The following is a 16133-nucleotide window of genomic DNA, read 5'->3' on the forward strand; positions in this document are numbered from 1 at the left end:
GTCTGCCAAATAGCAGTTACCTAACCATATTTATTCTGGTTGCTTGGTAAGTGTAAGCTGTAGCAAACAAAGGAATGTAGCTAAATGAAAGGAGACGGTCGGATGTTTGAGCTGACTGTGTTGTTTTACTGTTGCGAAGCGTATTCTCTTCTATGTGAAATTATTGTTTATATAGCAAAACCTGTGTGCTCAAGTTATTAAGTGGCTACTGCTCTTGTAAGCAACCAGTTGATGGCTGGTTGGCCTTCAAATACAATTTATGGGGCAATCGGACACCAGTTTATCAGATTAATCGAATTCTCTGTGGCTGGACCATTGCAGAATTTCCTTCTAGATATGGAAGACAACATGAGATATATCTGCGATAGCAGACAAACCCATGCAAAGTCTCTCCAAAACAAGAGTGGCAGGTTAATTAACTGAGCACAAGAGACAGGTTAAGGGAAGAGAAAATTAACTGAAGAAAAGAAAGTAGACTGTGCGTGAAGAGAGGAAGCAGATGTGCTCAGAACAGTTCAGAAGTTCCAGAGAATCTCCTGATTTTAGAACAGATCTCCAGATGACAGAGATCAGTTCCCATGGGAAAAATGGGTGCTTTGGAAGCTAGACTCTATGACCTATTATGCACGGTGGCAGCTACACCGAACGGCTGCTGTTCCTTTGCGGTAGGGGAAAAAGCTCCACCATTCCCCATGTATGCATGGGGGAGGGGCTCCCCTGGCACACACTGGTTGCTCCAACGCAATGGCCCCGCACATAGAACACAGTGCTGGAAGCGCTGGGAGCACTCCGTGGCAGCAGCAGTGGCAGCGCGGGGGGGATCAAGGCCTTGGGGTCCCCACTGCACAATGGTGGGGAGCAGTATGCTGCTCTCCCACCATGGTGGTAGTGGGGGATGCCCCCATAAGCTCCACAGAGGAGGAGGAGTCGGGCCCGAATGCCCAGCTTCTCCGATTATGCACAGGGCTAGCCCAACCTAGTCCTTGCCTGTGCCCATGGAGGATCCCAGCCCGCGGAACGATACGTGTTTTCTTAACTTCTTCCGAGGACCTGGGTTGGGCCAGAGCTAGGATGGCAACGAGGTCGTGCATAATTGGGGGTTTTCCCTGAAGCCCTGTCGCTGCCATCATGGGCATTCCAGGCCGTGCACAATTGGTCTATGGAAGAGGAAGAAGAGGAGGAGGAGTATTTTATATACTACTTTTCTCTACCCAAACGAGTCTCAATCACCTTCCCTTTCCTCTCCACACAACAGACACCCTGTGAGGAGGATGAGGCTGAGAGAGAGCTGATATCACTGCTTGCTCAGAACAGCTTTATCAGTGCTGTGGTGAGCCCAAGGTCACCCAGCTGGCTGCATGTTGGGGAGGTTTACTGAACCAGTTTCATAAAATCCTTGGGTTTCTTGATGGCCCAGAAAGAGTCTCTTGAATGGGTAGGAGTTAATTAATGTTTAATATATTTTTATCAGGTGATATCATGCATCCCAAAATGGCCAATGATAGGCTTAGATGGGGTGGGAAGGGGAGTGGCCCCAGGTGGGCATGTACACAGCTATGCTTACCAACAATATTCAGCACCACATCTGGGGTTTCTCAAAGCCTGAAGAATCTTTCAGATTTTTCTCAACAGTAAAAAAGTTGAGAAAGGCTGTTTTATAGCATTGTACCATGCTTCAATCCCTCTCCTTCCCAAACCCCGCCTTTCCCAGGCTCTGCCTTCAAAAATTAGTACTGCTTTATCAATAGTGGTAGTAGTTTTTCATAATACTTGTGAGGGCTTGTGTGCAAACTTTATCTCATTTATTCATGTAACATGCCAGAGAACTTGGCAATTCTTATTCTAGCTTTAGAAACATGGATGGTTTTCATTTGAGCAAAATATAGTGGCTAGAAGAGAGGACCCTGTGTGAATGTGATGGTCTAGTATGCAGTTATCTAGCCATTTGGTGGCAGCGGACCATAGTGCTCTTTTGGGGTGTAGGCAGAGTGACAATCTCTCAGGTACACTGGGCCCAGACCACGTATGGCCTTGAAGATAAGAACCAAAACCTTAAGCCTGATCTGGAATTCAATTGGGAGCCAGCTGAGTTGTTAGAGTACAGGGCGGATGTGGGATCTCCATGATGTATTAGTAAGAATCCTGGCTGCTGTGTTCTGCACCAGTTTTAGTTTCTGCATCAAGGATAAGGGTAGGCCTGCATAGAGCGAGTTGCAGAAGTCTAGTCTAGAGATGACTGTTGCATGGATCACTGTGGCTAGGTATTCTGGGGCCAATTATGGTGCTAGTAGCTTGGCTTGGCAGAGGTGGTGACCTGGGCTTCCATTGTAAGGGAAGCATCCAGGATCATGCTCAAGCTCCTGGTAGATTCAGATATTGTAGTCATGAACAGGCAAGACATATACTTGTCTATAAACAAATAGCTGTATGAAAGGGCGGTATAAAAATATAATAAAATAAATAATTAATTAATAAATAAATAGTCCCAGGTTTGTACAAGAATCTGCAATCCTAATAAATAAATACATTGAGGCATTAGAAACCCCCAAGTTGTTGTTGTTGTTGTTGTTCTTGTTGTTAAATTTTGTTTCCTGTCACTCTCTGCACACCAGGCCACAGCGGGTTATAGCATAAAACCCCACATCAATAAAATCCCATTAAAACCCTATTTAAAACAATACAAGAAAACAGCATGGTGGTAAAAACCAATCCTTCCCCATAATGGTACGCCTGTCACCAGAGCGGCAGAGGTCTATATCAGCCAGTCATCACCCATGATGTTCCGAACAGGTGGCGTGCAGTGCCTACACCTTAAGAAATTAATGCCTTCACTGGCTATTGCTAGGCAATCGTAACAGTATTGTTAGCCTTCAAGCCATGGTTTCTGTCAATAAAAGGCATGAGGACCATTTTGGGAGTGGACCCACTACTAGCCACCAGGCTACTTGCTACTACACAGATTGTATAGCTTAGCCAGGTCTGGCTGCTTGCCATTGTTCAGCAGCACCCACACCTACACAATAGAAACAGGGAAATATGAGGATAATGGGGGATACCAGCAGGAGGGGATTATTGTGAGGAGCGGATACAGGGGAAATGAAGAATGCAAATAGTGGAGGGGAATGCAATGTCTCCAAGTACTTGCTGGTTGTCCTCTTGTATAATTACTAATTTTTGTGTAGTATTTTCTGCTTGGCTGGCCTTTATCAATTAGGCTGCATGTGTGTAAATTCTAGTGCAGACATCTTTAGTGTGTAGTAGTTACTGTTGTCTGCAGAGGTGATATCCCTTCACTAAAATTTGATTTAGTATAGTTAAATGCTGAATGGGTGAATTTTCAATAAACCACATTTGATAGCATATAACTGAACTTGAATTTTTCTCATCAATCTAATTCCTTCCTAAAACCAGACTTTCTTTGGAAAATAAATTTCTGCACTGTCATAAAACACATGAACTGATTTACAGCAGCCATTTATTTACTTGTATTTGTACTAGTTTCAGAGCAGAATGGCTGCCAGAACTTTCTTAATTATTTTGAGTGAAATTTATACAACAGTACTTTCCAAAATGTATACAACAGTATTATTTTAGCAGTTAGTGCTTAATGGCAGGGCATCATTGTATGGTGCTGGTCAGCCAGACGGTAAAGCATTTACAACATTGTGCACTTCCCCGCTACTAATTAATTGAGCTTTGGGTTGGGTTCCCCCACCCCTAAAAGATTTTAACACAATCAGGGTCTTTATGTAAAAATCTACAGTTGCTTTTTTTTTTCTAGAATGTTTTTACCACACTATGTGCTTACCACACTACAGCACTGTATGCATAGGTTTAGGGAGAAGTAATTTGTGCATACATTTTGAGAAGTAATATGAATCCCATCCCTAGAAAGGACATGGGATTCATATCTGCGGGGCTGGAGACCATTGTGAAGGAGATGATCTGCTTGACCTATAATTTTGCCAATGGCTGCCATTTATCATCTTGCTGAACAAAGTTGGCATTTAACTTAATTCAGCTAGAAGGTAGGTTGCCAACATTTTACAGTCTGTGGGCTCCTTGAAAATTTTGAGAGGAGGAGAATGGACATACAGCCTCACTAAGAAATGCCTGGGTGCGTACCGGGTCTCTCAATCCGGTGGCTTTGGCTGCAGCCATAGAAAAACCTTTCATTGGAATGAGGGAATTTAATAACAAACCCTGCCTTATAATGGCACCACCCAATTTCTAAAAATTGGGAAGTCCTGGAGGGTTGAGTTAGATGTTATAGCAGTACAGAAAGCCAGCAACTGAACATGAACACATAACATACACCTATAATGACCTTCTATTGAATTAGATTGCATGTCTATCAAGGTTGCTATTGTCTACTCAGAATGATAGTGGCAGTTTCCACCCCCAGAATTCAGCCTGGCCCAGCACTCATCCAGTCATGGGGCTGACTCTCACTTCCGGATGATGCCAGTCTAAGGCAGTCCTGGGCCTGGTGCAACTCAGACCCTCAGTCAGCCCACGGCAAGGGAACACAGATAAATCCATATTCCCTTTTCTGCCATGGGCATCTTCCGGGTCACATGTCAGGCCTCATCCAATCTGGCCTGGCTTCTCCCCCCGCCCCCCAGCTCACAGCACTGTGTTCCTGAAAATAAAAATAAATGTCCAAGGTAGCTCTGCCATGCTGTGCAGCACGGTGGAGCAACCAGGAGCATTTATTTTTATTTTTAGGAATGTTGTACTGTGTCGTGACTCAGCACACATTCAAACTGATCTCAAAGTATTACAAGCATTTTGTATTTAACTCTTATGTTTCTGTACACTGGTCTATGACTGTACAATGACTGCGCTTGCCCAACCTGAATGGTATACAGCTATCAGTGGCTTGCTCCACCAGGAACCTGGGTGTGATCCTCGACATCTCCCTCCCTATGGAGGCACATGTCACAAGAGTAGCATGGCTGGCATTCTACTTCCTACACCAAGCCAAACTTCTAGTACCCTACTTGGCCCCAGAACACCATCCACACTATGGTAACCTCTAGACTGGACTTCTGCAACTCTATGCAGGCCTACCCGTAACCTTGATCCAGAAACTACAGCCAGTCCAGAATGCAGCAGCCAGAGTCCTCAGAGCAACGCCATGGAAGTCCCGCATTCGACCCATTCTCTAACAACTGCACTGGTTACCAGTTAAATTCCAGATCAGGCATAAGGTTTTGGTAATTACCTTTATGGCCATATGCGGTCTAGGCCCAGTATACATGAGGGACAACCTCTATGCCTATACCCCTCAAAGAGTTTTACACTCCACCACCTCCAACTGGCTGGTAATCCTTGTCCCCAAGGAAACTTATCTGACTTCAACCAGGACCAGAGCTTTCTCTGTCCTGTGCCCCACCTGGAGGAGACCAGGGCCCTGCCGGAGCTAGATCAATTTCTCAGGGTCTGCAAAAGGGAGCTCTTCCACCAGGCATTTGGTTGAGGTTGACCAAAACTAACAACACCTACTGGGCCCCCTGAACACCTCCCCATAAAGCAAACACCTTGAACTGTTAAAATGTTGATGTTGGTAAATACAGATCTCTTTTATCACTGTTACTACTGTTGCTCATTTGACATTTTTACCTTGTTCCTTACATTCCGTGTAAACCACCCTGAGGCACAGTGGAGGGTGGTATACCAATATGATAAATTAAATTAATAAATCAATGCAGCAGCAGTTCTTAAAAAAAAAATTAGTGACCCACACTGCCTTGCAGAGCGGCGGAACTATGCTGCCCCAGCTGTCTTGTGCGGGAGCATGGATCTTCTGGGGTGAACGAGGTGCAGCAGGCCAAGTGCCCCCCTACGCAGGAATGGGAAGCCTTGGGGCAACTTGCCCTGAACCAGAAGCCAGGTGGCAGTGCAGCACAGCACCTTCCGTGCAGTAACCATCTCTGTGAAGTTTCAGGCAAAGGTCTTTCCTATCACCTCCTGCCTGATTCTTTTAACTAGAGATACCAGGGACTGAACCTGGGAACTTTTACACACAAAGCAGATGCTCTGCTACTGAACAGATGCTCTGCCACTGCTCCAATGTTCTATTTGAGATGAGATAGAACAATAAGTAAATAGGAGTGGGTGATTTGTGCCATGTTACACTGTGTCCCTCCTTTATGTGTTACGGCAGTGGACCCCAAACGTTTTGCGGTTGAGGACCACCTCTGGGGGTGGGGGAGAGCCAACGGCAGAGTTGCCACGCATGCGCATTTGCGCCAGCAGAGGGTGCAAACGTGCATGCGCGGCAGCTCCGTGCCTGCCTCTTCCCCCCGCTCTCGCAGCGAGAAGCTAGCCGGGCCGCGGACCGGGGTTTGACGACCCCCGTGTTACGGCACCCCACAGCTGTCATCACCCAATTTCAAGCTTCATCCATTTAAAGCAGTCTTATTTTTCAATTAATCATAGACAAATATAGTTGGAAGGTACCTCTTGGATCATGTAGTCCAATCCCCTTCACTATGCAGGACACTCTCAACCCTATCACTTATCCACTGTAACCTGCCACTCCCTTGAATCTTCACAGAATCAGCCTCTCCGTCAGATGGCTAGCCAGCCTCTGTTTAAAAATTTCCAAAGATGGAGAACCCATCCTTATATTTATTTCCTTATATTTATGTTGGTGCTTTAAAGGCAAAGCTCTGCCACTGTTACAGACTGTCTATTGTCCTAAGGCAAACATTAGTAGGAATTGTGGTGGTGAAACAGATGTTGGAATTAGGCTGGTCAAATGACAATTTTTGCTTGGCCTTTAAAATCCTAACCTTCCCAGTCGCTGAAATGATAGCAGTTATAATTTCCCTCATGAAATTACTGCAAAGTAAAATCTCCTAAAATATTTCATACATTCAAATCTTATATAAAAATGATATGAAACTTCCTCTAGATCTTTGTTTTTCAAAGGTCCCAACTAGCGTTGCCAGCTCTAGATTGGGAATACCTGGAATCATTGGGGGTATAGCTTGCCTGGATTGGGTGGGATTTAGAACAGGAAAGGACCTCAGTGGAATATAATGCCATAGAGCAGGGGTAGTCAACCTGTGGTCCTCCAGATGTTCATGAACTACAATTCCCATGGAAATTGTAGTCCATGAACCTCTGGAGGACCACAGGTTGACTACCCCTGCCATAGAGTGTACCCTACAAAGCAGGCATTTTTTCCAAGGGAACTGATCTCTGTTGCCTGGCGATGAGCTGTAAAACCAGAGATCCCAAGGTCCTACTGGGGTCTGGTATCGCTAGACCCAATTCGGGCATTATGTGTGGTAGGGTGCAATCGTACCAAGCTGTGCAACTTGCTCTCATAGTCCTATCCTGTTTGGGTTCATGGTATACTGAGGTTTTCATACCCGAGAAGAAGACCAAATGGGACTACTTGTTTGTTGCATGGTAAAAAAGCAACACTGATGCAATATTGAATACTGTTTTTACTTATCATGACAGACTTTGACTACTAAGGACTGCTTCAGATATTTACTTTTCCCTATTGGCAACATATGCAGAAAACATGACATTGATTCAGCCCTCCATGGACACAGCCCTGTTGTACCAATAACTGGGGGAAAGTTATCTATGCCTCTATATGGGTCCTATCTCATTCCAGCATGCTGATCAGTGGGCAAAACCTTTCTGTGAATCCAGCACACAGGCTGCATCGAATAAACGGTTAATTCCCCTTAATATCAGCAATGCTGTGATTCATAATGCAAACTGGAAGCATCCTTGATGTTTTAGTCACACATTCCGTTTAATTTTTCCATGCATTCTTTTAAAGCTACAGTATGCTAACTTAATAAAATGCAGCATGCAAATGCACAAGTTTTCTGCCTTCAGGCACTTTAGCCATGGATGTTTCAGTTGGTGTCTCCTTTCAAGTACATATTCTTTCTTAAATTATTTACCCTGTAAACATGCTTTGCATTTCCAAAGGCGGCTCTGGGTTCACTGTCTGGGAGATTTTGCTGGATTTTTTAGGTAGTGGGAATCCAAAGTTACAAATATAATTTGCCTTGTGTTGGTGTTTGCTGTGTAGCTGTTTTGGGGTATGTTTTTTTTTTTAACTAAGATGTTGAACCCTAATTTCCTCTTCCCCTCTGCAGCTTGCAATCCCTCGCCGCTTTGCCTGCAGCAATACCCACTGGCGGTGTCTGGCTGCGACAGCACTGGAGGCTTGTTTGCAGATGGGCCCTGCCAGTGCCAGGCATGGTTCTGCCATTGTGAGCTGGTTTCATTATGGCACGGATAGTCAAACTGCAGCCCTCCAGATGTTCATGGACTACAATTCCCATGAGCCCCTGCCAGCACCCCCACCCTCCCCTCCCCAGGATTCTCCTCTTTAGTGCCCTGACTTGTTAACGTGAGGTCTAAAAATGTCCAAGCATCCGAATCAAAGCTCTTCATGTACCATTCTTTACCCTCACTCTCAGCAGTGGAATTCTAGCAGCACATCCCAAGTTTTTCTAACTCTGCTTCTCTGCTAATGAAGAAACAACACAGTTTTTAATAGCTTTCAAGAGAATGCTCATTGTGGATTTAACAGGAAATAATATCATTAGGGCAGAGGAGCATGTTGATAGCGTCCTTCTTACTTCACGATTAACTTGTTCTGGCCTATATTGGTTTTTGTTTTGTCTATTTGCTGCAATGGGCAACCTAATTCAGCCTAATTCAGATTCCTAGAAGCCAAACTTTGATATGCATATCCCCGATTCTCACATTAATGGAGCACTCAGTTAGCAAGAGCCAGATGTAGTTCAAGTTGCAGAGGCACGATGATGGGTCTGAGCAAGATGTAGATGGGGGGGGGGCTGATGAGGATTTTAGAGATGCACTTGTAGGTTAAGTAATCTTGAAATCAAGTTTAGAGCTGGAGAATTAGAAGTGAAACATTTAGGATAATCATTTTATTTATATTTCCCTCTTTCTTTTATTTGGTGTGATGAAACACTAATAACTAGGTCAGATATGAGGCAATGGCTTACAGATTCAGCATGTTAGATGCATGCATTTGCTTAACTGTGTATTAGACTGAGCAAGTTTCATCCTTAGTTAATCCTTTGTAAATTAGTATTATGGGTGCCTTGGGGCCCTTATCCCACAAATAAAATGGTTGTCAGCTATGTTGCATTAGAGGCCTATTACTCTGTGTTACTTAAGGCTGAATTTTAAAGAGTTTTCATGCTTTTTATTTTGTTCTCTTTTGAATTTCCATTTCCCTGAGTTTCTTTTCAGGATCAGTGAGGGTGGCTGAGTATATATGCACTCTGCTTTTCATGCATTCACTTGGGCAAATAATTTGCTATCAGGTGTTGTTTTCCTAGAGAATATCCCAAAAGAAGAAGCAAAGAGGAGGAGGGAGAGAGGAAGGGAGGGAGCACTGTAAGTTCAGGTGTTAATCTGCACTGCAAACCAGTAAGAAGCAGAAACCTCTTTAATTAGCTTTAGTTTGTTAGACCATTAAACATTTTTTTTCTCCCAGAGAGACAGAGAACTCTGTTCCCTTTGGCAGAGTAAATATTGCCTGTTAAGTTTGAATTAGCTGTCATCGTGGGAGAATTAATGCTGCGCTTCAGCCTTTCTAGTGAGGAAGGGAAAAATAAACGAGACAGATCTTAGTTCAGCTTTAAGTGATAAATGAGGACAAAGCAGGCCATTCATCTCCTGTTAGCAAAGTGGACACAAGCACTAAAGCAGTTTTGCGGAAGACGTGTCAGCAAATGTGATCATTTTGTAACCTGTCAGGAGGATAGAGAGCTAGTCCTTTTAAAGTGTCACAGGGGAGAATGTGTGTCTGATGTGACAGTTTTCATCCATCCATTTGCCTTTTTTTTAAGGTAGATGTTGGAGCAGTGTGGGGTGGACATTCTGAGAGAACTAGGCAGGGATCTGAAGTCAGTTCAAAACTGCATACTTCCACTCTTACAGTTTCTGTTATATACTTTAGGTATATCTGAACTCATATGAGGTAACTCATTTAATCAGGGAACTTCTGCGTTTTTGTGACATACAAATACTTGTTTTTGGCAAACTCAGTTAAGTTTGACCCCATTGTTCTGTCCAATAAATTTGTTTATCTTTCCACCATGCATTATTTCTTTGCTTGGCTGTTACTTTCATTTTTTCCAGTAAACAGAAGTTAATGAAATGTTGAGTCTCTTATTTTTGTTTTTACATCTGACTTTGATTATATTGAATAGCAAAATGTTTCCTGCCACGTGAAGGCTAATATTTCTCTTTAGCAACAACCAGGTTTAAAAATATTAGATTAAAATCCAATTTTGATTGTCAGCCAGATATTCCTTTTTAAATAGCTCTTAAATAGACTCATTCAAACTCTAAAGAGTGTTAGTTTCTACCCAGACTGCTCCTTAGATTTGCATCGTTTTTTATTATTACTATTTTCTGCATCTTCACTACATAGCAAATGTCTGCCTTATTACCATAAGTGAATCTATGCTACTGAGACAAAGAAGGCTTTTTCAACATAAGCTTCACAGTTTGACACTTGCTTTTTTATACCATTCCTTTTTTAAGACTTTATTTTTTACTTCTGCCTTGGTATTTGGTACAAGTAAGTACCTTGCCAACCCATGTTTTCTTGAAGTCTTTTAACTTAATGGTTGAAATTAGATAATTTTTCTTCTTTGGATTTAGGAAACCAAGCTAAAATTATTTCAGGTTATGATCTATAATGGACAAATCATATAGTCCTTTATTAGGACCACTTTGCTTTCTGAGAATCTCCACCAGACTTTTAAAGCGTATTTTAAGTGTTTAATTATTATTTTAAGAAGCAAATCAATCTGTGATTATCCATTTGTATAGTACCTATACATGTAATAAAGCACAGTCCAATAACACAAAATCTGAACCACATAACAAAATGCTTTCAAGTACTGGAACCGAGGGACAAAAATAACAAGCAAAATCAGTATAGACTACAAGCTGCATACCTGTACTGTGAGTAACTCACACTGAACAGAAAAGTTGGATGAGCTGCATCAATCTTTTATTATCTTATTCTGTCTTACCACTCTTTCTCTCTTTCTTCCCCCTAGGATCATCCAAAATCGGATTTTGATAGTTATCTTGGGGATCATCGTCATCTTTGCAGTCGTGATGGTTATTTATTTATCTGTCAGGGGACACTGATATCTTTGTTCTTCACTAACCAGCAGTTAGCTGCTACAGAGTAATTAAGACAAAGTGGTCACATGAATCATCCTCTTGCACTGAAATGGTTTTCCCTCGCAAAGCCTGCTGTTCAACTCTGGTTCAACTAGCAAACATATTTTGTCCCATTGTTTGCATGTGTATTTAATATTTTTCTTTGCTGTAGAATATGTGTTTTATATGAATGGTCTGGTTTTCATGGAACAACATTTGGAACAACATTTGGAACAACATATGGACATATGTTTTTAACATACAAGATGGCACATGTAATTAACATATTCAATTCCAGGCCAGATTGTTCACACTCACCATTGTACTGAGTTGGCATTCAAATCTCAGACAGAAATTTACCTTTTAAGATATTATTGGAATAGGCAAATACAATATAAAATATATAATGAGTGATGAGATATATAGCCCAGAATACTCAATACACATACCACCATTTGATAGGAGAACCCACTGTGAAATTATTATTCTACTGGAGTGGATTATTTTGTTGATTCTTTTCAAACTTTCTTTAATCACTGATACATTAATCTTTAACAAGCCAGGGCTTTTATTGTCTAGTGAATTTCTTTTTCAGTGTTGCCCCATGTTTTTATGTAGTCAATTTTGCTTTGTGGTTTTAGCATTGAACTTAGATATTACATCTGCCTTGAGTCTGGTTGGGGTTGCCTGACTCAACTTACAGACAAATGTTAAGATGAGAACTAATGTTCCCAAAAGGTCCAGGGCCAAATATGGCTTGGGAGTGCATCTTGGGGTAGGAGGACTTCAGCTTTCCTTTCTGTGATCGTTTTGGGAGCTGAAGTGGCTAAAGGAGACCGTATCTGGCTTGCTGTGAAGCTTCACGTGGGGCAGTTAGCAGCAGATATATCACCTAGTTTGGCCTTTAGTGTCCATGGTGTCCAAAGCAAGAAACCTTCAGAAATCCCCTGCAAGTAATTTCTAATTTTTCTGATTTAAATTTGGCATAATAATAGGGATAAGTCATTCTGTGATGCAGTAAAGATAGTGAGATGTTATGTGGTAATATCTTAAATTAATTGTATTGAATCTTAATTTTCCATTAATCTTAATGAAGGCAATCTGACAATGCCAGGATTACATATATTCAAAGGTAGTCAGCATTTCTTTACCAAACAATCATATAATAATACATTCACGGATCAAGCATTGTACATTATAATTTGCCTTTCACATTGCTTTAGTTGCTTCTGTTTTGGTCCTCTAGCCCATTTTACAGCTTTGTTTTTTATACTACAAACCAAGTTGTTAACATTGCTTTACTCCTCAAACCTTGGCATAAAGCATAGAAAACTATACCAGCCCTGCATCTTTAGCACATGTAACAGTATGAAGAAACACAAAATACATTCATAATATGAAAGGCAACACCTTAAAATATAACATGTGAGGTGCCAGAACTGATGTAGGGCTCAATGGTCTCTGTTAGTCTCTTGCAGCCATAAGCATATGTTGCAGTACCCAGAGCCACTAGGAGCCAATGAGCAATGTTCATTTCCATGTTACTCTGGATTTTCAAGTTACTCTGGATCTCAGATATGTCTTTCCTCAAACCTAAATGGATCCAAGATGTAAAATTATATATGGTCACTGAATTGCCACTTTTTGAGTTCCTACAACTCTCTGGACAAATTGTGCTCTTCATCACATGTGCATTAGGTTCTTCTGTGCTTTGATGGGCTTTCTGGAACTACACAAAAGCCATAAATAACGTGTGAAACAATACTATAATCACCTCTCCCATAAAACATGTTTGTACATTTCTGCGTATTAGTTGCTTAATAATGACCATGATCATAATTTTATTATATTTACCTGGGGATGCAAGAAAATTGCTTTCATACTACCTTTGAAAACAATTATGTGGCGAAGATTGCAAAGATTGAAAACAATTATGTGGTAAAGATTGCAAAGATTATGAAACCAGAGATTCCAGACATAAAGAACATGCTACACTACAATATATTTGAGAGACAGAAAATATAGTTAGTCAATCACCTGAAAGTCATAAGAAGTTAGTAGCTTAATCCCACCTTGTTTTCTAGAGAACACCAAATCTCCTATTGGCTTCCATGATATCCGTACTCAAACATCTTGGAATGGAATTTGGCCCTAAACCTATTTACTATTCAGACACAAAGAACTGTCTGAAATCTAAACTCCTATATCTTAGGGGGGGGGGGGGGATAAAGATTAAGTGATTCACAAGAGAAATGCTGCTTCTTGAAAAAGGTTACAGCATGCATGTCTTCAAATAAATCATTTAAGTTGTGTTAACAGAATGATAGCCTTTACCATCTTAATAATAGGGAAGAACTCAGTTCATGGAATCTGGGCAAATGGGGATAAGGGAGAAGCCTGCTAGTATTAAAAAAATGTACAGCAGCTGGTCTAAAGTTGTGTGAATTTTTCAAAATTCATTGTTCTGATATGAAACTCCTGTAAATATAAACTTAAAAAGAAGAAAATATTAAATTCTGATACTTTACTGGCTATTTATTGATGTTTCATTTGTTGGTATATAAAGCTATGTGCTTCTGCTGGTTTATTTTTTGTTTCTATACAACTTCACAATTTTTAATAACCTTACTTCAGCATTAAAAAAATGAAAAGTATGAAATTTAAAATCTCACCAGAATATGCTTATGTTATGATAGATGCCTTAAAAGCCATCTAGTGTTTCAGTCTCAGTCTCACTACACTTTTCATATACCAGATTTATGTCTTGGCAGAGACTAGATGCTCAGGTTTTTTATGAAATGACACCTGATATGTTTAACAGTATGATAACTCATAATCTAGATCAGGTGTAGTCAAACTGCGGCCCTTCAGATGTCCATGGACTACAATTCCCATAAGCCCCTGCCAGCATTCGCTGGACATCTGGAGGGCTACAGTTTGACTACACCTGATCTAGATGCATGAAGGTTCGTTGCATCATAATTTGGCTTGGGCCTATTCTACACATGCAACAGAAAAGAAAAATTCTACGGTGGTAGAATACACTATCGCTTCAGGTTGCAGATGTAGGCGACACATTCTGAATGATTACCCATAAAAAATATTTTCTGAAAATGAAAATGGAGCATGTCAGGGAGAAAAGGTCTAGCCCAGACTAGGCCTTCACATAGCGAGCTCATTTGTTGCTTGCAGGGAATTCTTAATATTGGGGAAATTTTAAAATCTTGTCATCTGCACCCTGAATTTTGCCACCTCGTTGCGACCTCACTGTGTTTCATGTTGAGACCCGGCCTAAGATACTGTTTTCTTAACTTCTTATAACCCTTTGAAATCTAGGAATAGGACATAAGTGAAGTGAACCTACATGATGAGAATGTGCAGTTACTGCAACCATATACTATGACTAGGCATGCAGACATAGTACCATAGTAGAAATTATGACTGCTGAATATGCTAGTTCACAGAGGCACTTCTACCACCATATGTGAATCTGGGAACAGCCACATAGACTGCAGTGAAGATGACTTAGTATTGCTCTCATGTAAGAACTCTTCCCTCAGCTGCCTGCAATGAATTCACTAGGCAGCAGATATCATTCAGTACAGGCATCTTGAAGTGTCATATTTATAATGACCATCTTGTGAGAGGAAAAGAACCATATATCAAGATCTTTTAAACGCATAAATAACCTCAGTTAAGTTAATCGTGAAACCAAAAAGCACACACTGGCTGTCTTTCATGTGTTCACATGGGATGTTGGGCCAGTTTTCATTTGTTCAAAAAAATTATTAGGTTCAAGATTAAGCTTATTCTAGCCAGATCTACAGTAAGCTGTTGCTACAGAACATGATTAAATTCCTAGCTAAACTGGTATTACAGCCACCCTCACCAACTCAGCACTGGTTCTTGACTTCCCTTGAACTCATTTGTTACATCTTTAGGAGGTCAGTGAATGAATCAAGCATATCTCAATTTAACCATCAAACTCCAAAACTGTTCTAAAGTTGCAAAGCCTTTTTATTCAATGTTGGTCAATGAAAGCGCCACATGTAACATACTCTTGTACAGTGTGAGAAATTCCTATTTGCTAAACAGTTCCACAACGCAAATTCACTAAACTAATTCTGCACTGAAGCAGAATCAAAACACAGTTTAATTAAAGACAATTAAGTTTTAAAGAGTTTTTAAATGCTCTACGTTTTGGGAAAAATATCAGAAAAATGTAGCTTGACTGACGTCAGTTCCCATCTCTGGGATAGAAGGCCATTTGGTATTCTGTTTAAGGCAGGCTGGATTGTCTTATTTTGCAGCCAGCTTGGTGGGGGGTTTTCTTTGCTGCTGCTTCAGAGCATGGAGCTTCAAAGGCTGAAATTAATGGTGAACAAAATTGTGCGGCTCTGACCATCCCATGCGGGGCAAACCCATTGAGGGTTATCATTAAGTAAAGAAATAAAGGGGGAAAAAACCCTGCCAGTTCCAAAAAAAACCTCATCAGATAATGACCTCAGTGATTGGGTTTTCATTACCAAACAGCATCCCAAGATTGTCTGCCCCACAAAAAAAAAGCAACTATGTGTGTCTCCCTCTTTCTTTCTCTCTCTCTCTCTTTTTTGCACATCTTTTCTTTAAACCTGTCAGATCATTTCAGTATTTCAAATCCGAGGAAAACAGCCTGCCTGCTGCTGTATTTGAAGTTGTAATGGTGTCAAAAAGTCACGACTGACTGACAGCCGTCAGTCCCAGAGGAGCTCATTAAATCATAAAAACTTGACAAGGAAATAATTGAGCATCACTGGCAGCTTGGCGCCTGTTTAGACGTTTTTATTTTCTTTCATTATTAGTCCCCACCATTACGTTCATTAACAAATTGCATTAAACAAATGTTAAGGGCTAATGATTTGTTTATCGCGGTTTTTATTATTATTATTATT

The 16133-nt window shown here is 41.1% G+C and overlaps 1 protein-coding gene across 4 annotated transcripts in view; it reads left to right on the forward strand.

Annotated features, from left to right (window-relative positions):
• The window catches only part of VTI1A (vesicle transport through interaction with t-SNAREs 1A), a 338695-nt gene extending 324961 nt beyond the window's left edge, over positions 1 to 13734 (forward strand). For all 4 annotated transcript variants that reach the window (XM_077349746.1, XM_077349742.1, XM_077349747.1 and 1 more), the window contains one exon: positions 11094 to 13734. Coding sequence is in view for 2 of the 4 variants with exons in the window: in XM_077349742.1 (XP_077205857.1) it covers positions 11094 to 11187 (94 nt within the window). In the remaining 2 variants the exon portion in view is untranslated. The remainder of the gene's footprint in view (positions 1 to 11093) is intronic.
• The last annotated feature ends 2399 nt before the right edge of the window (positions 13735 to 16133 follow it).

The sequence above is a fragment of the Paroedura picta genome, chromosome 8 (genome assembly GCF_049243985.1).
Source record: "Paroedura picta isolate Pp20150507F chromosome 8, Ppicta_v3.0, whole genome shotgun sequence".
NCBI classification, from domain to species: domain Eukaryota; kingdom Metazoa; phylum Chordata; class Lepidosauria; order Squamata; family Gekkonidae; genus Paroedura; species Paroedura picta.